Raw genomic sequence first — 27,901 nt, forward strand, 5'->3', positions numbered from 1 at the left:
TTTTATTGCGAAATCGGCTCACGTTTTATTGCTATTCAGTCGAGCGTAAATTTAGGTGAAATTGGAATTCGGTTGAACATTTTCTAATAACTTGACTTTATGACAATATTCGCCTCACACGAACTCAAAAAAACATTGGAAAATACATAGCCAATAAAATTAAGAAAAATGGTTTATGATATTTCACGATAGAAATCCCTCCCGCAATATGGAGTAAAATGTTCCCAAAAAAATGTTTTTCTTGGTTATAGGATACAAATTTTCTTTCTTTTGAATTGGAGTCCTTTTACTTGGGAAAAAGGAACCACAAGTCGATATTTAAGAATAGAGCTTCAACCCTTTTCAAAGTTTTATTTGCTCTACAACAAAAAGCCACCTAGAACCTAGTACTCTAATTGTTTTTTAGCGGCCTTCTTAGTAACTCAAGTTTTTCCAAGCTGTACGCTCCCAGAACTGCTACAGGTTGTTATCCTATGCTCCCAGAATATCATTAACACAGGCGAGGCGAGGGTACTCCACATAATAGAGAGAAATGAAATGCTGAACAAAGAGTTTCTGTTGAATACCCAGAAACCTGTGCATCCCAACAGACATCTGATTGGAGGGGCCCCGCCTCACAGGGAATTAAAAAGTCATCTCCATAAGCATTATGAGGAAATATGGCACTTGAGAACTGAGCCGTATATAAAAAAAAACAAAGAGGTCCTCAGTGGGAGTTTTCAACAAAAAGACGTCGGACTTCTATGCCAGCAAATTGCCCGTCAGATTAACTGAACTCGCAGTAGGGGACAGCAACCTGCCTAGGGAGACGTGCGACACTCTAGCTCCACTTCGATCTGGATACTGTAAACTCTGACCTATCCAGAATCAACCCCGATGTACATAACTACAACAACAACAACCGTACGCCACAGGATATAGTATTACGCCCTCATACTGGAGCTCTGTGAATCCCATTTCGTTCAACCTAGTGACGCTTTACTGCGAAACCGTTGCATATTAATGATTATACTATAGATATGAATAGTGTGGGTTAATTGATTAGTCTCGAAGTTGGCTCACTTGACTATAACCTTGATAAGAAGCCATACGGCTTGGTTAACTTTCTTTTCCATTTATAAGATTTTGGCCAACAGTTTAAGTATGTCTCTCTTTTACACCTCTCGAGAGGTTCACATTGACTTGAAAAAACCCACTTCGGTTTTAAGTGCTGCACTTTCAGTCAAGATTAGCTAGCAATTGAAGCAATTTAATAAGTCACTACTTTCATTGAAAGGGTAAATTTTTCGGCCAAAACACCAGAAACCCAAACAATATTTATTAGGACGGGTCGATTTAAAAATCGCTCATTGCTCTATGAAAATCGTATTCTAGGGATCAAAATAAGAAACTTTGCCGAAGGAACCATACCTCTAAACCGAATTCTGATGTCCCCCCTTTGGGTCGAACTTTTGGGTAGGGGCAATTTCAATTCTACCTGCTGTGTCTTGTGGTGGCTTAAAAAACAACACAAGGATTTTTACGATCTGCAATTGTGTCAAGTGATGCCTTGGTTTTAAAAGGGGGTTGTAAAAACGCTAATTTCTAATATTTTTTTTTTTATTTCTTTTCTATAACTAAGTTAAATTCATTTTTTCATTTACACCTGTCCTGACTAAATAAATTTCTAAAGAGAAAAATAAACTCCAAAAAGAAAAAACATAGGCATTTCAAAGTGGGATTTTTCAAAATTTGCCGCTAAGATCCAAAGGGGGGGGGGGGGACATCAGAATTCGTTTTAGAGGTATGTTTCCTTCGGCAAAGTTTCTTATTTTGATACCTAGAATAAGATTTTCACAGAGCAATGGGCGATTTTTTTGCCTCCCCACAAATCAACTCGGCCTAATATTTATTTTTTTTTTTTTCAAAAACTGTTGTAAAAACGTTTGCGATAATAGTTTTTTGAAAAAAAAAAAATATATTATTTGTGTTTTGGGGAGTGTTTTGGTCGAAAAATTGACCCTATCGCCAGTTTTTTTCGCAGGCTCGAAAATTATTTTTGTGGGTATGCGTAGCGTTTTTTTTCTGAGCCCAAATCTTATCGAAAAATCGATGGCGTGATATCGGTTAACTTTCGTCCATACAAATCGACCCAGGTTAATGTACATCGGTTCACTATATATTTCATATCTTATACGACCGATTATTTGGATATTACGAATGGAATAAGAATATTATTCAGCCCCATTCATAAAAGGTATGAAGTTTTCGGCACAGCCGAAGGCAGTCCCGTCCTTACTGATTTTATCTTGCTTTATTTCACTTGGTTGAAACCAAGCTAACTTAAATTCGTAGTTAGATTCTTTTCCTGCAGGATTCATCCACAAAAGGTATTACCAAAAACCAAGAGATGTGCTTAAGTTATTCATTAAGCTCTATGATTATTCACAATCAATTTCCAAGATGTATGTATGTATGTATGGGTATAACATTGACCACTCGACGATAATATGTGTATGTAGCTTTACTTTGCTAATTTGTGCAACACGGACGTACACACATCTCTAATAAGGCTTTAGAAAAAGCATTTTCCACCAACAAATTAAAATATGTTAATTATATGCATTCAATCAAAATACAGTTTACAAATCTTATCTTTATAACACAAGTGCGGATGTATCATAGTAAAAATGTGTAGGTACATACATACGTCAATTAAATATGTATAGGCATTTAGATTGGAATAAGTACCATTATAAGCCGTCGACATTGCAATTGTTCATTGCCATAAATATAATTAGACAAAAAAAAGGAAGGACGGGACTGTCTACGGCTATGCCAAAGACCTTATACCTTTCATGAATAAAGCTAAGCAATTATCTTATCCCATGCGTAATATCCGAATAATCGGCTGTTTAAATAATGAAATATGTACATAATAATATACATACTAATGTACACAGATAAGCGACATGTTCGATTAATATAAAAGAAACAAGTAAGGGTGTCTAAGTACTTTTCTACAAAACATGTGGCACCGCCCATTAAAAAAAAATATGTCTCCCAATTTCCTCTTGCAAAAAAGGTAAGTGAAATATAATTGATATGATACTATTTTTCGCTAAGCAATAGTTTATTATTCTAGTCTACGACCCTTTTCAATTTCTTTTATATAAAAAAGGGAGTGGTCCTCAATCGGTCCCTTACAATTTTACTAGAATAATTTCCGGCTAGTAAAAGAGCTCTCTCGCAGTACCGTGCAGCACTAAGGGATGGAACGCTTGGAATGGGCCCATGAGGCGGTAGAAGTAGGTCGAAGGCAGTTCAAAAGGTTTGCTGCGAGAAACACTCGGTTCTGCAACCGGTACGAGGAGGAAGAAGCGTCGAATGGCAGACAGAAGAGGCAACGTTCGGCGGAAGGCAACAAGGCTGTTTTCAAGAGGCAGAAGGGACCCAGTCCTAGAGCCGCGAGGCAGGGCAGTCGCATAGAAAAGACAAGTAGGCCCAAAGCTGTAAGACAGATGGGCCCCAATAGCGAGGTAGCAACTACCTCGAAAGCTGCGAGTCAGAGGGTTTCCAACTAGGGAAGTAAGAGATAAGCCAAATGGAGATAACGCTAAGACTCCGGCTTTCTCGGAGGTGCTAAAGGGAGTTAACGCTAAAAATCCGGGTTTCTCGGACGTGCCAAAGGTAGATAACACTAAGACTCCGGCTTTTCCCGAGAAGATGAGTGATGTGGCAAAGCAGTTACTGACTGTAGCGCTGGTTGATCGTAGCAGTCCTTTCGGACAAATGACCACTGAAAAGTGGAGATCTATAGTAAGGGAGCTTACTAGCTTAATGCTTAAAATGATGCGGGAACAACCAAGTAAGCCCCTTCCAACCTTCTAATCGGGGGGATGGTATAATGGTGTGAAGATGATAGCGTGCGACAACATCGTGAGCTTGCGGTGGCTGGCGGAAGTGGTTCCAAACCTCCAAAGGCAAGGCACGAACGCACTGTTTGAGGTGGTGGATAAAGCGCAAATCCCCACGGTACCAAAAGTAAAGGTATGTATACCATGCGTAATGAAGTCGGAGGATATACTGCGACTCCTGCAGAATCAGAATCCGAGCATACCGACACAGAATTGGAAGGTACTTACTGTATCTAGACCTACCGAAGAAGGTCAGTTCTACATCTTCCAAATAAACAACCAGGCAGATGATATGTTGTAACGCAGCTTGGCAAAATGTCCTTTGGCACTGGGAAAATTTACATGCGACACAGGAAAAGAAGCCCCGAGGAAAAAAATCCTAACACGCTAGAGGTGGGCGAAGTCGAAAAGGACCTCAAAAGCGTAAGGGAAAAAGACAGGTGGAGATCCCCGACGCCACCACGAAGATATTAGAAGAGGACCAACCGCCAAATGGTGATGTGTCTCGCACAGAGGAACACCCGGCACAACAGTTACGAGAGGCTGCAGGGGGCCGCGAATACTCTAAACTAAAAGAGCAAGGATAGGACGACGACGTCACGACGAAGGTGCTGGAGGGGGACAAACAGCCCAATGGTGCTGTGAGTCCTACTGATACAGTAAAGTGGCGTTGAGCGAACTCCTCCAAACCCTGGAGGTGGGTTCGTTTGACGTAGCGCTGATCCAGGGGCCGTGGCTCTCATCGGGAAGAAAGGTTTCTGGACTTAGCGCGCGCGGGTTTGGCGTTTACTATGCGCAAACGGAAGGACGGGTGCGAGCTGTAGTAATGGTAAGGAAACAGCTGCATTCATATATGCTGCCTAATTACACTACTGAGGACCTCGTAGTGGTGGCGGTTGAGCAAAAGAATAAGAAGGCATTTATCCTGGCGTCCTACTACATGGCCCATGCTGCGGAGGTTCCACCGATGGAGTGCAGAATGCTAGTACAGGAGGAAGGGCGCAAAGGGCGGTTGGTCATAGGTGCAGATGCAAATGCGCACCACAATGCGTGGGAAGGAGCAGATACGAACGGGAGAGGCGAATCTCTATTTTGTTACATCCTGTACACCAATTTGCAGATAGCTAACAGGGGAAATGTCCCTACATAAATTGGTCCGACATCTAGCAATGTTCTGGATATTACATTGAGCTCCGAGTGTGACATATCAAGGTATGATTGGATGGTTCTTGATAGACCGTCCTTCTCCGACCATGCGTATATCAGCTTCAGCATCCCCCTAAAGAGGGTAGAGAAGGGAGGAACCTTTAGAAATGAACTGGACTAAATTCCAGAAACAGGTAGAAACAAAACTGGGACAACTCAAAGAGGTTGCCAATGTGGAGGAACTGGACGAGTCTAATGAATTCCTAACAAAGACGCTTATGACTGCGTATAACAAAACTTGCCCTCTAAGAAGATTCAGAGGGAAAGCAAAGCCGCCATGGTGAAGCAATGAGCAGAGTCTTCTAAGAAGACAGGTAAAAGAAATGTTTAAGCTCGCAAAGACCGCGGGAGCGAAGCGTGTCCGGAAGAGTACAGGGATTAACTGAGGATCTACAAGCGTGAAATTTCCAGGGTGAAAAAAATCTCACGGAAAAGTTTCTGTACGGACTTAGAGTGCTCCAGCGAAACAGCACGGTTGAAAAAAGTCTTAGCAAGGGGAAACATAGTCCAGGGACTAATAAAGAAAGAGAACGGGGAATGGTCACGTAATAGTGAGGAATCCCTTGAGGTGCTTCTCGACATACATTTCCCATCGGGAGACGGTTTAGAAGATCCAGCAGACATCACTCACATTTCGATCACGGAGCGGGTAGTGCCGGGCTTGGTGACCGATACCAAGATCGAATGGGCAGTGAAAACGTTTTCTAAGTTGCCGGGCCCAGACGATATATTCCCGGCTATGCTATAATTTTCAAGTATGGCGGTCGTGGAGTGGCTTAAAATAATATTCGATGGGTGCATAAGGCTGAATCATGTACCGCACTCTTGGAGAACTGCTCGTGTAGCTTTCCTACCAAAAGCGGGGAAGATCGGTCACGTATATCGATTAGTTTATGCCGTTACGGATTACCGTTATGCGAATAAAAATTAATATACTCTGTGAGCTCTGCTCAGCTGAGTATAAAAAAACAAATTGAAAACTTATTGCCAGCCCAAAATTAAGTTCTTCCTCGACGATGCTAAGAAGCGACTTTTTAGTTATCAAGAATTATTCGGCATATACAGAGCAGCTGGCAATCAAAAGTATGTGAATATTATATAGAATCTCATAAAAATGTTGAAGTGTAAAGAAATCATTGCCATTGTCGTAAGTATATTATGATTAATTAATATGTTAATGAAAATTTTTGTTTATTGCTTTATGAACTTGTTGGAAATTTCCTAAATGAATTCTTATTTCTTTATGACTTTCAGCTCCTTTGCTTCAACAATCTTGAATACGGAATGACAGCACTAACAGGTCAATGTAATGAATGCTTTTCGAATGGCATCGCTTGTCTGGATGAGCAAAGTTTTGCTATATGTAGCGGCAAAATATCAACTAAAATACGTACACCCTGTCCCATTGGCTCAGTGTGCACAGCTGATAATAATATTTGTTTGCGCACATCACAAGGTGCTCTACCCGTGTGCTATGAAGATCAGTGTGGAGTGTGTGCATCTGTTAATAGCAATTTTGCTTGTTTAAACGAACGCGAGTATGCCCCTTGCTTGGATGGTGTGACACCTGTAATTAGTTCAATAATTTCATGCCCCTTGGGTTTTGTATGCGACTTGAAGAATTCTCAAGTTTGTTCATTGGCAGAAGCAGAATCTGTGAGTATTCATGGTTGAGTTAACTAATTTATTATTAATCTAAACTGCGTGTTTAAAAATATTTCCCAGTCTTTGGTGTTAGCGTGATTGTAGTGGCAATGAACCCTGCACAATCGGTCATTACTATTCATAAATAAGTTGTCATCTTGTCCCTTATGAAAAAGTACCTCATATCACTCACGGGCGCTAACATGCAGAGCAAATGCAGATCAAATCTATGCTACCACAAGTAAGGAAGGCTAAGTTCGGGTGTAACCGAACATTACATACTCAGCTGCCAAATTACAGCTTGCAAAATTTTTAAATAACCTTCTTTTAAAAGGTGGCCGGTGCCACGCCCATTATCCAAAGTTTTATTAATTTTATATTCTGCGTCATAAGGTCAACCCGCCTACCAAGTTTCATCGCTTTATCCGTTTTTGGTAATGAATTATCGCACTTTTCGGTTTTTCGAAGTTTTGGATATCGAAAAAGTGGGCGTCGTTGTAGTCCGATTTCGTTCATTTTAAATAGCGATCTGAGATGAGTGCCCAGGAACTTACATACCAAATGTCATTTGATACGTCAAAATTTGCTCAATTTATCGTGTTTACGGACAGACGGACGGACGATCATGGCTAAATGAATTTCTTTTTTCGCCCAGATCATTTTGATATATAGAAGTTTCTATCTATCTCGATTGAGTATAAAAAACTTGCTTCCCAGCGCAGGTTACACTATTATTGTGCAATAGGCTTTGATCGCGCCTGCAAATGTTGTTGCTGTTGTAGCGATAAGGACACTCTCCGAAGGCCTTTGCTGTATGCAGATCTGATACATTCTGGTAACATGCACAATTAAGGCACCAGCCCGAGCGTCTCTGGGACGATTACGCTTTCACATCTCCATTAGGTGTACGAGATTGGCCGAAGAAATTGACAGAATCTTTATTAATGTATTTAATTGTTCGTAGAATGTACAGGTTCAGTTTATATGTTTAAAGATCTCAGAATTTCCCACCATAAGAACTGCCTGGTAACCATTTTAATGTGCCCTCTGAGTATCAGTTTCTTGCTGGGGTGGCGATGCTCTATCTTCAGAGAGAAACATTAGAGCATTAAATAAAAATGTTCCATTTGCGTCGTGCTCCTCTTGATTTTTCCCACAAGTTGGCGGGACGGGACCTACATGTTTTATGCCGTCTCCAAACGGTATCTGCAAGGCAGATGAGTTTTCACTGAGCGCTTTTCATAGCAGAAATACACTCGGAATGCTTACCATACATTGCCGAGGGGCGACCCCGCTTAGAAAAATTTTTTTCTAATTCAAAAAATTGTTTATAAAATTTTTGATGTGACATTTCCGAAAGTTCTACTACAAAATTCGGCGGATGGTTTCAACAATGGAGCAAATTTCTGCAGGAATGATAATGACGATATACTGACTTACAGAGTGTGCTTAAACTGTGGCAGGAGCACTTCTCCTCATTGCTAGCTAGCGATAAAGAAAACGAGACTGGTACGCTAAAAGCCGACGACGGAAAACGCCTTCCGGCCCCGACTATGATGATGTAAGTATGACATTATCCTTGCTAAGGAATAACAAATCACCAGGTGGCAGCGGCCTACCCGCCGAACTTTTTAAGCACCCAGGCGAAAAGTTGATAAAAAGCATATATCAATTTCTGTGCGAAATATGGTCACACGACCGCATGCCTCCAGATTAGAATTAAAGTGTGCTCTGTCCAATCTTCAAGGAAGGCTGTACCGCACAGAACGCTTGCTATCGCGGAATCAGTCTGCTTAGTAATGAGGTATGAGGTTTTATCCTACGAACCGAAAGAATGAAGCGCAAAGTCAAGGAACTGATTGAAACTTATGAATGTGGCTTTCTGGTCTGGTAGTTCTACTATTGACCAGATTTTCACATGCGCCTGATCCCACTATCTTTTTTTCGAATTAAAAGCAGCCTTCGATGGAGCCAAAGGAGCTGTTAGTATGTTGCTATGCCTGAATTTAAGTTTTCTGCAAAGTTAGTAAGGCTCTGCTTTCACCGGCATCATAAGGATAGAGAAGGGTCTCTCTGTGCATTTTTTTTTTGCAGCACCAAGCCGCAATGGCACAATCTATAATGCTGATGGTATTTATATCATTGGATGAAAAAGTGGGTCCTACGGCAAATGAGAAAAAGACGAATAACTTGCTGTCATCCAAAAGAGAATTGACGCATTCGCTCTTCGGCTGTCACGTCACTGTTGACGTATATAAATTCAAGCTTGTGATGGACTTCGTCAGTTTAGAAATAAGCATTAACAGGGAAAACAATTTCAGCTAAGAAATCAAACACAGAAATACTCTTGTCAGCAAGTGCCACTTGGACTAAGTTGGCAATTGAAAAGTTTTTTGTTATATACTTTGTTGTCCATGGTTCCCAGGCCGCTTCAAGAGCACTACAGTGTTTAACTCAACTTTTTACTGAAACAAATTTTCTCCCATAGAAAATTAATCCTCAAAACTAAAGCTTTTCGCATCATTCTCGAATCTCTAGATACTCGTAAGGCTCTTGAGCTTCTCTACATTCACCCTATCTTACTCTATCTATTTTGCTTATTCCTCTCTGACCATTAAAAAGGTCTTTACAACGTTATTTTTCCAGCCATCATGTATACCGCCAGCAACATCTTCACCAACCACAACTGATGCTGCCACAACAACTGCTTCTGGTGATATAACAAAACACTTGACAAGCGAAACACCATCTGAAGTAACCCCAATTACAACTAGTGAATCCTCAACTGGAAATACAAGTCGGACCACAACTATGCTAACTACAGACTTAAAAAATGAAATGATAACAGAGACCACAAGAGATTCAACTACAAATAAAACTCTAGATGTTTCGACATCTGGTCTAACAACTGAAGTATTTCCCATTCCAACATATAAAACACCTGCTGAAACTACAACAAAAACTACAAGAGAAACTACAAGTATTATAACAACTGATATAACAATTCGTGCTACAACTGAAGGCTCCACAGATACAAAAAGTGAAGAAACTACAACAAGTGCTACAGAAGGAACTACGGCATTGACAGTAGGAACTTCTACAAACCCGGCAGATACTACAACATCTACAACTGGCACCACTTCAAGCTCTCATAAAGTTCCAACAACTAGTACAACGACAACAACCTTAACTCCGATAGAACCGAATGCATATTGTGCAAAGATTGCTAGAAAAGGCAGTTTTAGAGTCGATGGCGATACAACATGTTCCAAGTAAGTAAATATATTTATTTCTTCCACGTTTCAAGGTAACCGAAGTTCAAGGCGAATCTATACAAGGTAATGGCAGATTGAGTTCAGGCCCAATTCGCCGTGCCGGTTTAGTGACCCTGCAGCGAAAATCTTTAGTTCAAAACTGGTGCGCTTCTAGTGAATCTCAAACCACTACTAGTTCGCCATATATATCTTTTACATGCTTTAAAGTTGTGAAGTCCGAGGCGGTGGTTTCAGTAGTCCCGAACTAGGTAAACGTTTCCGCTTTAGAACTGGTTGTTTATTGCCACCTTTTCGATAGCTGCGAACTAGTGTGAAAATTCTGTTCTGTTATTTTCTTGGTTTTATTTCGTTGACCCCAGGAAGGACTTGCCATTACTAAAAAACAATTTGGTGAAAATCTCCGAGTCCTCTATTAATAGGAAACATTTTTCTTTTCAGATACATTTACTGCTACTTACTTGGAGGTCAATATTTGGGTTGGATATATTGTTGCAGTAAATATTTTAATGCAGCCACTCAAAAATGCCAGCCAACTCGTCCCGTTGATTGCTAAATGTAATTAAAAGTATCTTTGAAATTTTATATTATAATCAGTTTTTATTTTACGTATTTTTGTTGTATGTACCATAGGATCACAATCATTAACCACAGCTTGGTCCGTATGAAGAAAAAACATAAAACTGGAAAAAAATTTTATCAATATTTTTGCTCAGGGTATCGAAAAATCCTTTTTATAAACATAACGTAGTCTTTGGAAGTAAAGAAAAAAAAGAAAAGAAAAGAATAAAGAAAGAAACGGAACGGAAGGTAACGGAACGGAAACGAAAAAAAGGATGGGGGAAGAAAGGAACATTAAGAAGTCAAAAACGAAACCAGACGACATATTTATTATTTTGTTATTTTAGTTTAAGGTCTGTTATCGATGAGTTGTGATAAATAATCCAATTCATATCAACGAGATAAAGCTTTTGTTGCTTATATGTATGTAGAAGTGCTAACGTCGAGGTAAAGACGAGTCATTGATTCGTTATCCAAATGTTCTAAATTTTCTATGAAGATCAAAGATTTCTTATAAAATTTGTCGTCGAATTTGTTGTCAAAAAGTTATCGATATGATATCGAAAATGTATCCCTTGTAACTCTAGGTTTTGTAGATGTTGATGGTGCTAACGCAAATTACATCTTTTCAACAGATTTTGAAGGGTAAGCTATAGCTGGATTGTTGAGAAACATCTATAACTTTCACTACATTTAGCCGCAACCGGATCGAACCATTTATTTGATGAGCATTTTCTTTCTTGAACCTTCCAACTTGATCCAACTTTTGTGCAGACAATATATCTAAAATTAGAGAAAAATATATTTTTGGAGTTTAATTTATCTATAATTTAATTTGCAACATAACCTTACTTTTTACAAGTCGTATCACCAGGTGAATCAAAAAATGCTGTTTGACGCTCTAAGGCATTTTGTTCACAAACTTCTAAAGGTGTTGAGATATCTTGCATGGTTGTTGTTAGTTGTTTTGTAGTTTTTGGTAAAACTGTTGTTGTGGTAGGTTGTGTTGTTGCCGTCTGCGTTGTTCCTGTAACACTTACATTCGTCGAGGGACAATTATAACTTTCACTACATTTTCCCAAAACTAGATCGAACCATTTGTTCGTTGTACAACTTCGTTGCACAGCAGACCAATAAGAACCAATTTGTAGACACATGATATAACTGAAAGCAGTGTTTGTATAGTTTTTGGCGATTGTTAACATAAGAGAAAACAAAAAGAAAGGAAGTTATCGATTTTCTATTGAAAAGTTTAAGATATTTTATTAAAAGATTATTAATTTTTTAACTGCGTGTTATCGATTTCGGGAACATGTAGTCGTAAAATTATTGATTTTTATCAGAGCCTTACCAATTTGTTATCGGCGTGTTATCGATTTTATATTGACGACTGAAATTTATATCGATAAAATGTCAATATAAAGTCGATGACTTATCTGTAACCCGTCGATAAAAAGCCGTGAAGGAACCAATAAGAAGCAGACAAGTAATGAATAACAAACCGATACCTGGAAAAGAATTTCGCTTTCGATAATAAGTCGATTGTAAAATTATAACTTGTAAGTATATGATAAGCCGACGAAGCTCTTCTTAAATAGCCGTATATTACCTTTTTATACTCAGCGTGCTTTACACACAGAGTATATTAAATTTGATTTGATGATGATTGTACAGGTAAAAAGAAACGAGATAGACTTCCATATATCAAAATCATCAATATCAAAAAAAACTTGTTTAGGACATGTCCGTCCGTCCGTCTGTCCATCCGTTAACACGATAAATTGAGCAAATATTGAGATATCTTCACCATATACGGTATACGGGCTTATCTGGACCCAGAATCGATTGATGTTGAAAATGGCCGAAATCGGACTATAAACACGGCCACTTTTTCGATATTGAAAGTTTATAAAAATAAGATAGTTCAAAAACGAATACCGCTTAGCTAATGAATTTCGGTAAGTGATATGGTTTTATGACGCAAAACATATATTCCAAAAAAATTTGGAATATGGGCGTGGCACAACCACCATTTAGAAAAAGAAAATTTGAATGTTTAAGAAGCCGTATATCTTAGCGAAAAATAGTTTTGTATCAATGATATTTCATTTACCAAGTTTTATTGCAAGAGGAAATTGGGAAACATTTATTTTTTAATGGGTGGTGCTACACCCCTATTCCGATCAAGCATTCACAACATTTCTAGAACCTTGTAAAAAAGAAATCCCTTGTAACAAAATCATTTTGTCGATGCTATCCATATCCAGTACTCGCCATATCTATAAGCACCCTATAAAAAGAACTATTTTCACTACGAGGTCATAAATCCCCTGCACGATCCTTGGCAAGAAGTCACAACTCTTTTTTATTAACGATAGCCCCTAAAAGCAGTACAAACTCATACACGCCATTTCTAGCCCAATCCTCCAGCAAGAGTTCTTAATACATCTTTCAGACCAGTACAAGGTCGGTATAGTTTACCGTATGAGAATGTACCGCCATTACTTCGGCAATCGGAGGAGGCAAAAAAGCTGTACACTTATATATTCTTGTAAAAATTACTAAACGCCATGTTCTGTAAGGTATACCCCTGTATCTCTAGCCATGAATTCCATGTCATCTGACATCGAGGCCTCCAGAAGCCCATTTACTGTCACAACTCAGAGAGACGTGATCAAAAACGGCCTTAAGGCGTAACTCTACACAACGTTCTCTAAAATATTCTTCCACTCCACCTCTTCAGGGAAAATTTGCAAAATATTGTGAAAGAAAAAGTTATGCTGCTTCAAATTCTTCTTTTTTAAAAGTTGAAGCTTTTTATATTTTGTTCAGCTGGGCAAAACCCCTTTGTGAATCACCTAACTTTTGGAACTTGAATATGTTGAACTTTAACTTTGTTCAGCAAAAATTAAGGCAACTTTCAGAAAAATATCGATGTTACTCTGCCGTAACTAGAATCCCCGTCGTATTCAAAATTACTTACTTCTTGCAAGTCACATCTCCAGGCAAACCAAAAAAGGACGTTCGAGCTTCAATACTATTCTGTTCACAAATTTCCAATGGAGTCAAATGCTGCACAGTAGCCGTAGTAGGGCTAAATGTCGTTGTTGTTTGGAAAGTTGTTGTTAAGGAGTTTTGCGATGTGATAGTTTGAGTTTCTGTTGATCCCGAGGTTGTTAGTATTGTTGGCAGTACTGTTATAGTTACCGTTGAAGTTGTTATGAGCTCTGTAGTAGCCGCGGGAGTTGTTATTAAGGGTGTAGCTGTTGTTGTTGGTATTGTGGTTGTTTCCAATGTTCTTGTCGGTTCTGCTTTTGTTGTTGACACCAACGGTGTTGTTGGTATATTAGTGTCTGCTGCTGATTGTTCTGATGTTTCTGACTTGGTAGTTGTTGTTAGATATGTAGTTGATGTTAATAACGATGCATCAGTAATTAAAACTGTTGTTGTAGGCGCTGAAATACTTTTCGTTGGGTCTGATGCACTCAACTCAGGCGTTGGTGTTGTAATATCCAAAGTGGGAACTGTCATTTCAGGTGTAATTATTGTTGGCTCGATTACTATTATTGTTGGTAAAGAATTGGTTGTCGCCTCTGGAGTTGTGGTTTGTTGAAAAATTATGGTAGTTTCCTTCGATGTTGGTGCTGTTGTAGTTGCTGTGAATGTGGTTGTTAAACGTTCATTCTATACCTAACTATATTTTACTTACTGCTCAGATCTGTCTTACTTACCTGTTTGTTTTGTTGAAGTACTGTCTGTTGTTACTGACACCGTTGTTGGAAGAGACCATTCATCTTTTGGGCAACTTGGCTATAAAATGAAAAACATTTAGTTGATATTTTTGCCTTTCCCCTTATGATTATTCTAAAATTAGCCGTTATTGAAGGAGTCCAGTTTTTGAGTAGCTAAGGTTCCTAAATCTGGCGAAATGCTTTTCGAGATCCTCTGTTACTTAAAGCGTTCATACTTCTACGCTAAGCAGAACATTTTGTTTCTCAATTCTTACTCAGTTTAAGTTACAATTGTAGCCAAAAGTGACAACCTTTCTCGAATTTGGTTAGTGTTTGCAGAACTTACAGCGTACTTGCTAAAGCCCAAAATTCCAGCTGCTATTTTCATGTTTGAAGGGATAATGCCACAATTCTCTGCAAAGTTTCTATCTTCCCTTTTGAGGTATCGAATTCATTATTCCATCTCAGTCTTACTAAGTAGCATATCAAGCTCCTGATCTATTCAGCTAGCAACTAAAATTCCAAATAATCATATGTTCATGTATTATTCCATTATCCTTCTTCAGTGTGAATGAATAAAATTGTTGGCGACATGGCTGGGAAATTTTATGAAATGCACACCAGCTTCAACTTTGTGAGGCTGCAAACAGAGCGGTATTCTTACGAGCTTCTTAGGGCCTTAAGGTCCCTATTGCCATATTTGAATAAACAATCTTCTAAAATTGAACAAATCTCCGTCAGAGTACTTGTGCTTTCGTAACTTGTAGTTTTGTACAACAACAAGAAACGGAATATATGATCCCGTGCCTGAGATTCGAATGAGTTCTGGGCCAAAATAGAGCCGGAGGATTGGCGCCAGCATGCAGAAATGACAGAACATCTATTTACGTGGATTCCGATGGCTACAAATTAACTTGTCCATCCAGAAATAAGTTGCTCCTACAGCTTTCCAGATTACTGCAGCGTCTTTTAAGCGGACACTAAAGCCGTAAAGAAAGCAGCAGTAATTTTGGAGGAAACGTGCTTAAACTGCAGCCGCGTCAATATATATAGTCAGGCTTCAATTAAGGCAGTAATCTCACACAGTACTTTATCAAAAAGTGTCCTTGAATGCAAGGAAGCAATAGAAGAATTTCGCTCAGGCCGACCCATACATCTGTACTGGGTTCCCTGTTATAAAGGACTTAAAGATAACGAAAGGTCGATGAGTTGGCAAAGTAGCGTGCAGCGCTCGCTGAATCCACGATAAACGTCCCAATATATTTGGGAGCAGTCAAAAGGATACAAGAATTGCTTTTGATCCATCAAGAAGGAAAGACGTGGACATAAGTACAGGGCTGCAGAATTTCTAAGGTCAAGTGCCAATCCTATGATATTAGGCTCACAAAGTGGCTCATATTTCTGAAAAGAGAAGACTTAAGGCTCATAATAGGCATTTTAACTGGACACTGCCTTATCGCGTTACATGCTTAAAATTTTGTTTTCCGTGCTCCCATAATGTTAGGCATTGAAAGGCTACATACCCCCTCTAATTTGTTGAGGTAGGTTCTTTTTTGTGTGGCTATCCACCAAACAAGAACTCCATAGTACAGGATGGGGTTTACTATCGCAAGATGGGGTTTACCACAGCATTCTTTTACATTCATAAACTGCCGTCGAGGCCTTCTTCACCCTCTCCTCCGCATTGGGCTTCTACGATAGCTTAATATCTATGATAATTCCTAAATATTTTGTAGGGGCTGCATACCAGTTGGACTTTGTTGATATTGTCTTGCGACACCGCGCACTCACCTAAGGCAAAATGAATAAAAACGCCTTATTCATCGCATCGTACCAATATCCAAGTTCAATTTTAAATTAAACAATCGCCTATAAAATCAGAGCGGGTGCTCAGGGATTCCCACCCAAAACTTGTTAAGTCCCATTGTTAATGTTGTTAGAAAAGCTACATAAAAAAATTTAAACATTATTTTTTTAAACGGTGTCACGGAAATGGTTCAACAAGCCTTTCGCGCATATTTCTTCCATGTAAAGCTTTATAGAAAAGTTATCCGCTTTTGCACCAATTGATAGCATCAAGTCTTTCATAGTCTAATTCCTTAAATTTAATTCAGTGGATCTCTTACTTTTCCTTTGAATTGAAATACGGTTGTCGATCTGAATACCTTCTGTACCGCAGCATCATTTTTCATAAGCATAACATTACCTGTCCAACGAGGCCTGTAGGCTTTTACCCAAAGCAGTAAGCTCATATCTGCGTAAGGCTTAAAGAGCTCAAAACTCCTTCGTTACACGCCCATGTCGTCACAGGGTGGACGATAAATTTTTTGGCGAACTTTTGCTTGCAATACATCAAATATGCATTGTCTATACAAAAGTAATATGGACTAACTGCTCCAAGCAAAAACTGTCTGTCATTACTAATTAGAATTAAGTTCAAAGTTGCTAATACCACTTATATTAAAACTTAGATTAATTTAATTAAAATTGAGTTCGTGGCCACTCTTTTGTCTGGTAGACATGAAAAGATAATTGGTTCCAATTTTAAATTACTTCAACAATTAAATCATTCAAGTTTTTACGACTTCTATTTTTGATTATAATGCAATTTTCAATAACAACTAATTGGACACAAGGGCAGACAATAATTAACATTGACACTCGTGGTTGTGGGAGGCCAATTAAAGGGTTGTTACTTCAATTAGCGCTATTAACAAAGAAGCAATTCAGAGAATTTGTTGAAAGTATGTACATATATATGCACAAATCGTTAATGAGTAAATTGTTGAGGTTGTTATGGACTAGCTTATGCCCGTGGGATTCAGCCCACATTTCTATAAAAATATGCAAAAACAAGTAAGGAAGGCTAAGTTCGGGTGTAACTGAACCTTACATACTCAGCTGAGAGCTGTGGAGACAACCATGTAGGAAAATGAACCTAGTGGAACCCTGGAATGTGTTTGTATCACATGGGTATCAAATGGAAGGTATTAAAGAGAATTTTAAAAGGGAGTGGGCCATAGTTCTATAGGTGGACGCCATTTCGGGATATCGCCATAAAGGTGGGCCAGGGGTGACTCTAGAATGTGTTTGTACGATATGGGTATCAAATGAAAGGAATTAATGAGGGTTTCAAAAGCGAGTGGCACTGAGTTGTATATGTGAAGGCGATTTCGAGATATCGACCAAAATGTGGACCAGGGTGACCCAGAACATCATCTGTCGGGTACCGCTAATTTATTTATATATGTAATACCACGAACAGTATTCCTGCCATGATTCCAAGGGCTTTTGATTCTGCCCTGCAGAACTTTTTCATTTTCTTCTTGTATTTTTTTGCACCCTATCATTACTGGAGTAGAATGTTGACATAATTTAATTATATACTGTAAAGATATTCAATTTTTGTTAAAATTTGACTTTTAAAAACATTTTTTTAAGTGGGCGTGTTCGCCATCCGATTTTGCTTTTATTATTTAGCACACATATAGTAATAGGAATAACGTTCCTACCAAATTTCATCATGATATCTTCAACGACTTCCAAATTATAGCTTGCTAAACTTTTAAATTACCTTCTTTTAAAAGTGGGCGGTGCCATGCCCATTATCAAAAATTTTACAAATTTTCTATTCTGCGCCATAAGGTCTACCCACCTACCAAGTTTTATCCATCTTTGGTAATGAATTATCGCACTTTTTCGGTTTTTGGAAATTTTCGATATCGAAAAAGTGGGCGTGGTTATATTCCGATTTCGTTCATTCTGAATAGCGATCTGAGATAAGTTGCCGAACAAAATTAATATACTCTGTGAGCTCTGCTCAGCTGAGTATAAAAATAAATCAAATTTTATACTTCTTTTGAAATTATGTATTTGCGAATTTTGGTATTGCTGAAAAACCATAGGATATACGATATCTATTTTTTATATCATTTGGAGTTTAAATAAAAAGATTATTCGATGATATCGAAGTTTTGTTAAAATCGTCTTAGTTTGTATGCCAGTCACACAAAAAGTGTTTTTAAAAATGTTAAAAGAAGAAAATGTAAGGGTTTTGCTAACCGTTAAACCTAATCCGTTGCAGATATCATCTTGGAATTTGGTAAGGAGGCTTTTGTTTTGCTACTTTTTATCTACTTATCTAAAATTTTTAAAATCGGTTGACGACCATACCCACATTTAAAAATTAATATTTCACAAAATTTAATGTTAGCAAATTATACTGATATTTCACGTTATTAGTGAAACCAAGAAAGCTCCGTGGCACTGTATTCATGCAAGGGGATGCACGTGGGGCATATCACCCCAAACTCTCTCATTGGGTAATTACGGCAATTGTCAAACAAATATTTTATTATGTGCTCCTTTTTTGATGGAGAGCCAAACAAAAAAGTACGTATACGAAAAAACTAGAGGCGGTATACAGATAATCAATGATTAGTCTAATGGGATCCCCAAAAGCTACACCAACAGCAGCATTGTATGCTATTCTACACATCCCGCCTACAGACCAAATCTAGCGCATAAATATTATATAAGCCACTGCAAGAAGGCTTGAGGCCTCGGGACAGCTTGAGTGCAGGCTGTATGGCCATAGCAGTATAGCGCCGTCTAATATCGGGAAAACGGAAGACAGACACACGGGACCAGTCTGATTCACTAAAGAGTTCTGGGGGCCACAATTAAGCCAGATGGTAGGCAACAAGGTAAACAAATAATAAAACCAAATGTTTTAGTTAAACAGGTTTATTGAAAACAATACTTACATGAAGTAATAATAATATTAAAAGCTTGGAATTAATTAGGTAGATCCTAGGTACTAGTCATCACACTCCTCGTCAATCTAGAGCGTTGATCAGACAATTAAATAAAAGCATTGGACGCGTAAAATTTCTATTGATAGTCATATATAAGACAAACTGAACCTTAATCAGGTTATGCTCCGCCTCAAATTTTTAGAAATTTTACGCGCCGAACGCTTTTATTTAATTGTCTGATCAACGCTCTAGATTGACGAGGAGTGCGATGACTAGTACCTAGGATCTACCTATTTATTGTCTAGCTTTTAGTATTATTATTACTTCATGTAAGTATTGTTTTCAATAAAACCGTTTAACTTAAAATTTTTTTTCAATTATTTATTTTTCAAGTTTTTAGTCTTTATTTAATTGCCTATTATTTCTCATTCTATTAAACTCATTTAGTGACTCATTATTACAAGGACTCTTTCCTAACAATTTGTTACAATCTAAGTCCTCAACACATAATCATTCCAAAGACTTTACTGACTCTGCACCACGTATGCTTGTCCCTCTCCAACTCCAAAATATTTTGATGCCAATTCTACCTTCTTTGTTCCAAATATGAGCCGAATCGGACATCATTGGTCACTTTCTATTCATGTTTGTATTATGTGTTCCAAATATGAGCCAAATCGGACATCATTGGTCACTTTCTATTCATGTTTGTATTATGTGTTCCAAATATGAGCCAAATCGGACCAAAAATACGATTTTTGTGAATATCTCGATCCTTGCGCCACCTAGCAGCGCTTTTTTCTTATTATTGCATTGCCATCGGGTTCTGAACTATATTCCAAGTTTCAAACTTGTAGCTTATCGGGAAGTTACTTAAATTTCAATTACAAAATTCGTTCACAACGGACGTTCAGCCGTGCGGCCGGCCTGTCAAGTCAAGCTAAGTAAACCCGTTTAAAAATTTACAAAACATACTATTCATGTCCATACCGATAGCTCCAAAATGATGAAAGGAGTCGGGTCCGCTGTTTACTGTGTCCATCCAGTGAAAGATAGATCCCACAGGCCGCCAAATTACTGCAACATCTTTCAGGCGGAAAATATAGGCATAAAGAAAGCAACAGGAATTCTGGAGAAAGTTTGCTTAAGCTACAGCCGCATCGTTCTATATATCGATAGTCAGGTGGCAGTGATCTCACACTGTACTTTATCAAGAAGTCTTCTGGTATGCAAGAAAAAACTTCGTTCAGGCCGTACCATACATCCATACGGTGTTTCCGGGCCGACCAGTTTGCCATTGAGGGTGCAAGAATCGCTTGCAGATAACCCATCGAGCAGGAAAGGCGTGGACAAAGAAGTGAGGCTGCAAAATTTCCAAAATAATGACTCACAAAGTGAACAATATGTGGCGTCATATGCTTATATGAAGTGTGAGCTGCATGAAGAAACGTCTGTAATCGTGACCTGCACTCGTTAGGTCAACGCTCCTGCTATTAGGGGCGGCATAGTTGCCATATTTCAAGGCAGCAATTAAGCTAGGTCCTAGAAAATTTCTAGTTTTTGCGAAGAGGACGGAGTTATTCTATAACATAAATCCTGGCATTTTATTTGGGTTTTTCCGTTGAATCGTCACACAAACTTTGGTAACACTGTGGACATACTCAGTGTATGTGAGGTCTTTATTGATCGGCCGGTTCAACCTAACCTTACCTATAATAGAGCGACGAGAATTGAAAAAATGTTATTAATGGGCGTGGTCCCGATTCTTCTTCTAATGCCATGAGTCGAACAAATCGGCCAAGATTTGTATAGTTTCTCACTGAAGACGATATTTACATTAGACTTGGTCGATTTATTAACCGATATCGCGCCATCGATTTTTCGGTAGGATTTGGGCTCAGGAAAAAAATTTCCGCTACGCATACCCAAAAAAATAATTTTCAAGCCTGCGAAATTTCATTTTTTTTTTTTTACTTTCTTTCAATTATGATTTTCTTTTCATGACTTAAAAACTTTTAATTTCATTGTTTTTTCAAAAACTGTTGTGGCCAACGTTTTTAGCGGACATTTTTAGGTCGGACAGGGTATACATATTGTAACGAATTTTGAGAAATTCCGCTTATTCCAAACCTTCTACTAACGTTCGAATCGCTAAACTGTTGAATAAATAACTCCAATATTCAATAATGCAAAGTGGTCTTTATTAAACTACTTTTAAAGTACAATAACACTTATACTTCATAACCAATAGCGTGCTTAAATCAAAACTGATTGCTTACTACTCAGCTTGTGCTGCCTTTATACTCTCTGTTGCTTTGTCCGCATATTTCTGCAAATGTTTAGACGTTTCTCCTTCTAGAATCTACTATTTGGTTACCAGCTATACGCATGTGTATTTGTAGTTTATAGCCTCTCGCATAGACATATGCGTGTGTATATGTGAGTACTATTTCGACTGATGATCACATGTGTTTATGAGTATCTCTTCGTTACCTTGTATGTACATATGATGATTGATTTGTTTACGTACCAAGAGTGGCAGCTTGCCTTATTGTTGTTGTGCCTCTATTTAGCAACCGCTTAGTGATGTGAGTATCACTTAGTGGCATTAATATTCGTCAAAATATGAAAATTTCTTTAGTAGGTCATGAAAAAAACCTTAAAAATCAAAGTCGAAAAAAGTCAAAAAATTTAATTTCGCAGGCTCGAAAATTATTTTTTTGGGTATGCGTAATGGAACTTTTTTTTCTGAACCCAAATCCCATCGAGAAAACGATGGCACGGTATCGGTTAAGTTTCGTCCATACAAATCGACCCAAGTTAATTTGCATATCATTTAATGCCCTTTTTTTTTTTTTTTTTTTTTTTTTTTGCGGGGAGGCTGAAAAATGCCTAATGCACCATAATTGCTGCCGTCGCAGCAACCGTGTGTCCGTAGACTAAAAAACAGCCCCGTTCTGGAACCGTCGCCCACCCCGGCACCACTTTCGCATTACTTCAGGGTGGCGTTCCATATTTCTCATTTTTTAAGAGCCTACTGTTGTCCCTGCGTCCAGGTTCCCGCTATTTGCTCTGAGTGTCCATTTAATCACCACTGCTTCGCATGCGCATTTCTCTGCGCTCCCTCTCAACATCCATCAGGCGTGTCATTACTATAAATGCCATTTTGCTTACTGCAGTCCAGCATTCTTTCCTGCTGCACATATGTGAAACTAAATTTCTCGTGGTAGGTTCCTCCCCAAAGACTCCATGCAAGGTGAGTCTTTCTTCATGGAAACGGGGGCAGTAGAACATGACGTGTTCTGCGTTTTCTAACTCTGTGGTACACATTGGGCAATGAGGATCTTCCTCTATCCTACGCTTCCATAAATACTCTTTGAAACCGCCATGTCCACTCATTATTTGCGTGAGATGGTAGTTCATTTCGCCGTGCTTCCGCTCGTTCCATTGAGCTACGTTCCAAACTAGTGTGAAAGTCCAACGCCCTTTACTCGAGGCCTCCCACCGTTCTTGCCACTTAGCTATTGTTTGTGTCCTTGCTCTTTTCTTGCCTTCTTCAGATGGTCGCTCGATATTAGTGTTATACAGATCGGCCATTTCGCTTGCCAGTAAGTCCACTGGGATTTTCCGGGTTAGAACCAAGATCGCGTCGTCGGACACCGTCCGATAAGCACTTGCTATTCTTAAAGAAGCAAGTCGGTACGCTGCTAATATATATTTTTGATGGGTCTGTTTAGATCCATACCACACTGGTGCTGCGTATAGTATTATTGAGCTGGTTACTGTGGACAATAGATGACGTATAGCTTCGCTCGGACCACCAATGTTAGGCATTATTCGCATAAGTGATCCATTAACTTTGGTAATTTTCTCCCCCACTGCTCTGAAGTGCTCTTTGAAAGTTAACTTAGAGTCAATGTGCACTCCTAAGTATTTTAAGGAATCCTTTGAGGTGACTTGATGATCCCCGACAGTTAAGACTAACTCGTTCGCCGACCGTTTGGAGCTTACTAATAACACTTCCGTCTTTTGGCTAGCCAACTCCAGTCCTGTATTGGTCAGCCATTCCTTTATTCTTGCTACGGCGTAATTACATAATGCTTGAAGCAGGTCCAGTTTCTTGGCCACTACTACCACTGCAATATCATCAGCATATCCCACAATTTGCGTGTTTTCTTGTAGATCAATCTTTAGCACCCCGTCATACATTACATTCCTAAGCGTTGGACCGAGAACAGATCCCTGTGGGACGCCTCCTGTGATTTTGTACCCTTTAGCTCCTTGATCCGTGTCAAAAAGAATTACTCTGTCTTTAAGATAGCTACCTATAATTCTGCGTAAGTAAGCTGGAGTGCCGAAGCTTTGCAGCGCTGCCATTATCTGCATCCAGTTCGCAGTGTTAAAAGCATTCTTGATGTCCAACATAATCAGTGCACAGAACTTCCTTTTATTTTGGCCTCCAGAGATAGCTTCTCTAGCTATATTGACGACTGTTTGTATTGCATTTACGGTGGATCTTGATTTGCGAAATCCATATTGACTATTCGATAAGCCACCTGGTCTTTCTAGAGTCAGCTGTAGGCGCTCACTAATTATACGCTCGAAAATCTTCCCTAGGGAATCCAGCATACAAAGTGGCCTATATGAGGATGGTTGGTCCGGCTGTTTACCACGTTTCAGCAATAGGACAAGTCTTTGTCGTTTCCACGGGCGAGGGAACACGCCTTCTTGCATACAGGCATTAAAAAGATCAGTAAATAATGTAGCCCTAGTTGTAATCGCGGCTTTAAGGGCTATGTTTGGTACTTCGTCGGGTCCTGGGGATTTGTTATCAGCAACTCTTTTTGCAGCGTCCAGCACCTCTTGCTCTGTAATTTGCGGAATTTCCGTACTTTCTAGATCCTCGCTTGGATAAGTCCAGCGATCTTGCGCCGGGAAAAGTGTTTCAACAATAATATTCATCAGTATCGGGCACGTAGGTTGCTGTGATATCGGTCCTTTAACTTTGGTCATCACAGTTCTGTAGGCTGATCCCCAAGGATCTAGGTCGACATTATCCAGCAGTTCCCTAAAGCATAACTTCTTGCTCTTTTTTATGGCATTTTTAAGTGCCTTTCTTTGTGCGACATAGGTGCTGTGTAGCTCTGCATATCGTGGTGATGAGCGTGCCCTCTGCGCTATTCTTCGTGCTTTGTGGCATTTTCTACGCTCTTCCGCAATTTCGTCATTCCACCAATATACCGGAGTGCGCTGTGCTTTTCCGCGACTTCTGGGCATGGCAGCATCACATGCCATACATAGCAACTTAGTGATTTGAACCGACTGGTCTTCCGCATGCGATTCTCGTACTATGGCGTCCTTCCAGATAATGTCAAATATTTGTGGGTCGAAAAGGTGCTGTTTCCATTTCCTACTTTGTCGATGTCTTGCTGCTACCGTTCGTGGAGTTTCGAGCAGCTCTACGCTAATAGCTTTATGGTCGCTGTGTGTGTAGACGTTGCTTATGGACCATTTTGCTCGTCTTGCTATTTCGCTGCTAGCGAAGGTGAGATCTATAATGGATCGTCTGGTACCTGTATCGAAGGTATATATCCCTGGTTCATTTGGGAGTTCTAGCCTCAAAGAAGTAAGACTTTCGAGGAGAACTCTCCCTCTTTCGTTGGTTCGTCTACTTCCCCACACAGATGACCATGCATTGAAGTCTCCACACACTAAAAGCGGGTGTTTACCTCGTGCTTCAATGGTGATCCCGTATATCATGTCTTCGAACTCGGCGATGGTCATGCTCGGAGGGGCATAGCAACTGAAGACGTATATACCGTTGATTTTTGCCCACGTGAATCCTGCTACCGTTGGCGTCATAATTTCCTGTGGGAGAAATTTCCCTGGTGCCCAAATTGAGGCTTTCCCTGCTGAATCTGAGAGCCAACCCTGCTCCTGGCGATTTTTGTATTGTTCAGAGAGTACCACTATGTCATATCCTCCTTCATAGACTGTTTGGGATAATAGCTCTTGGGCTGCCTCGCAATGGTTTAAATTGAGCTGCAATACCCTCATGAGACAGTCATTTTGCTGCCCTCTCGTTGTGGGCATTTAAAACTGCCTGCTGAATGTTGTCCCCCACATAGCGCGCATTTCGGTGCATTTTCGCAACTTGCAGCCTTATGACCTTCCTGGCCGCATTTCCTGCACAGGATAGACCTATCTACAGTCTCCTTACATTTCTGAGCTATATGCCCGTAGCCCCAGCACCTATAATAGCGTTTTTCTTGCTTGAGCTCTCTAATTCGGCAGGAAACCCATCCTACCCGGATTCTTTGCGTATTAAGAACCGCCTTGGCATCATCCGCTGTAAGGCTTATAAGTGCCGACTTCGTGCCACTGTACCCTGTGCGTATGCTTTTTATGGCAGCCACATCTGGAAGTTTGATGTTGCATTGCTGGTGGAGGGCGTTGCAAATCTCCTCGGGCGTAGTAATCTCATCGAGATCTCTGCACTGTAGCGTGACCATTTGGGACTTTGTTATAACTTTAGCCGAGTCCTTTAGTACCGCTTCAATTTCTGCTTGGTACGCGCTTGTTTTCCCATCTTGCGATTTTTTCAGCTCTAGTAACAGCTCTCTCTCATTTAATGCCCTTGACATTGCTCTTAAGGTATATCCTGAAGATATATGTAACAGCACACAGCTGGGTATGAAATGTTCGATATTATCCGAACCTAAACTTACTAACTTGTTTTTAACATAGTCAATATGAAAATTGTATAAAATTATTGCATTTTGTTATGAAACTTATTTTTGGGAATGCTGGAGAGTGGCTTATCTACTGTTTTTTACAAAAACTATTTCATAGATTTTAGAATATGCAGTTTACTTACTTACTTACTTACTTACTTAATTGGCGCTTAACCGTCTAAACGTCTAATATGCAGTTTAATCCCATAAATATCCCAAACAAAATTATATAAACACTTATTCATATGAAGCTCCTTATATGAACACATTTTTACTTTACCTCAACCAATCTCTGATCCGTGCAAAAGTTAGCTCCGCTATTCAAATCACACACAGTACCTTCAGGACAATATGAAAGTGATTCATAATATGGATCATCTTCACCAAAGCAAAAAGCAATAGTAGTTCTATTCAAACATGCAAATACTTTTCTTGCCGATCCACAAATGCCACATTTATTAGAAGTTGCGCTCACGGTTGCTCTTCGAGTGCAAATTGGAGTTACCATCTCACTTGGTAAACATAAAAACACATCACCAGTACATACAAAACCACTCGGGCAGGTGATATTATCATATGTTGGTTTACCTTCAAAAAAAATGCTGATTTGAAAATTGGATTCTTAAATGCAGTTTTTCAAATTCACCATTAACGCAAAGTGAGTAAACCGTTTCACCATGACATGCAATAGGATTATTATGTTTACACTGGTCACACTCGCCGTTTACACGGACTAACATAAATGTCACCACAAGAAAAGAAATTAATTCAAATATTCGCATTTTCTTTTTCTTCAATTGCAAATATTCAACTGAGACAAATTATTGAATTTTAAGAATTATAAATTTAAGTCATTGAATAATGGCTTTGGAAAAGTAAGGCATAAATATATAAATAAAATGTGGGAAAAAGATTATATGAATAAATACCCATGGTATGTACATGCCCTGTTGGGAATATGTCGTCATTCTTTACAATTCTTATTTATGCATTATTATTCTCTTGAAATGGCGCATAAGCCAGCTGCTTTGAGTATTGTCAATGATGCTATCAGAAATATTCGGGAGGACCAGGACTGCGGGCGGTATAATGCCGAAATCCATTTGCTTTTAAATAAAATTTGACAATGGATGGCATAAACCCATTTCATAACACAACACATATGCTTTTTAATTATAAAGAGCAAACTGGATTAATTTTTAAAAAGAAATTTCCACAGAGTTTATTTTTTGTTGTATTTATTCAGAAAACTATTATAAAACGAATATTAGAAGTTTTGATACATCACTATGCTGGTAGTAAATAAATGCTATACAATAATATCAGCAAAGCAAGCAATCACACATATATAAATAGCAACTAAGAGTGAAGAAGAAAGAAAAATCAGACTCATGTACATGTAGTTACACAGTAAAAAAAAATACATATGCATAGAAGGCAACAGCGAGAACGCATAAGAGCTCAGACGTAAACAAAAGCTAAGAGCGCAGAAGATATTACATACACATATACAAACCATTATATATATAAGCAGAAGACAAACCTGAATACGAACACATAAATGGGAGATAAATAAGCAACTGTTAGAGAGGGCTGTTGGTGAATATGAATACAGAAATAAGAAATAAATAAGCAACTGTTCCAGAAGTCTGTTCGTGAAAAGTTTACACCCTAGTAGAAATAGGCGAACGAGGCAACTGAGAGTATAAAAGCAGCACAAGCTGAAAAATAATGAATTAGTTGATTTAAAAGGTTGTTAGTGAAGTACACGAGTAAATTAATTGCGAAGTACCACTACACAGTAGTGTTGTAAATAAAGATCATTTTGCTATACTGAATATTTGAGTTATTTATTCGACAGTTCAGCGATTCCAACTGTTATCGTTGGTGCAAAATAATCAAGAATTTCCTGAAACAGATTATACTATTGTGACGAATGTTACCATCTCTAAGGTTATTAAATAAAGGCACATGAACATTTAAGCAAGCTACGTAAACACATTAATCATCATGTAAAAAAAAAAAAAAAATAAATGTAAGGCGCGATAACCTCCGAAGATATCTAAGGCCGAGCTTCTCTTCCAATTTGCGTCGTGCTCC

General features: G+C 38.9%; 2 protein-coding genes across 10 annotated transcripts in view; one reads left to right on the forward strand and one right to left on the reverse strand.

The window, feature by feature from the left end:
• The first annotated feature begins 6,132 nt into the window (after positions 1–6,132).
• LOC137252359 (uncharacterized) lies at positions 6,133–10,769 on the forward strand. Its single transcript, XM_067787923.1, has 5 exons — positions 6,133–6,249; positions 6,357–6,758; positions 9,393–10,018; positions 10,460–10,576; positions 10,652–10,769. The coding sequence occupies exons 1-4, from the start codon at positions 6,217–6,219 to the stop codon at positions 10,572–10,574; spliced, it is 1,176 nt and encodes a 391-aa protein (XP_067644024.1). The 5' UTR covers positions 6,133–6,216; the 3' UTR covers positions 10,575–10,576; positions 10,652–10,769.
• Positions 10,622–27,901, reverse strand: part of LOC137252357 (uncharacterized) — a 162,492-nt gene continuing 145,212 nt past the window's right edge. For 8 of the 9 annotated variants that reach the window (XM_067787919.1, XM_067787912.1, XM_067787917.1 and 5 more), the window contains 4 exons: positions 14,311–14,389; positions 13,563–14,235; positions 11,432–11,743; positions 10,622–11,362 (listed from right to left, as the gene is read on the reverse strand). In XM_067787919.1, coding sequence (XP_067644020.1) covers positions 11,230–11,362; positions 11,432–11,743; positions 13,563–14,235; positions 14,311–14,389 — 1,197 coding nt within the window. In that variant the 3' untranslated portion in view covers positions 10,622–11,229. Of the gene's footprint in view, positions 11,363–11,431; positions 11,744–13,562; positions 14,236–14,310; positions 14,390–26,081; positions 26,390–26,447; positions 26,631–27,901 lie in introns of those variants that run through there. The other variant, XM_067787920.1, reaches the window with a different exon arrangement.

Source organism: Eurosta solidaginis, chromosome 5 (genome assembly GCF_040869045.1).
Source record: "Eurosta solidaginis isolate ZX-2024a chromosome 5, ASM4086904v1, whole genome shotgun sequence".
NCBI classification, from domain to species: domain Eukaryota; kingdom Metazoa; phylum Arthropoda; class Insecta; order Diptera; family Tephritidae; genus Eurosta; species Eurosta solidaginis.

What these genes read in the sequence shown, in the direction of transcription:
- LOC137252359 (XM_067787923.1), top strand. Translation starts at nt 6,217, where the DNA reads ATGTTGAAGTGTAAAGAAATCATTGCCATTGTC. An exon ending in AAGAAATCATTGCCATTGTC is followed by an intron (nt 6,250 to 6,356) that starts GTAAGTATATTA and finishes TATGACTTTCAG; the next exon opens with CTCCTTTGCTTCAACAATCT. An exon ending in CATTGGCAGAAGCAGAATCT is followed by an intron (nt 6,759 to 9,392) that starts GTGAGTATTCAT and finishes TTATTTTTCCAG; the next exon opens with CCATCATGTATACCGCCAGC.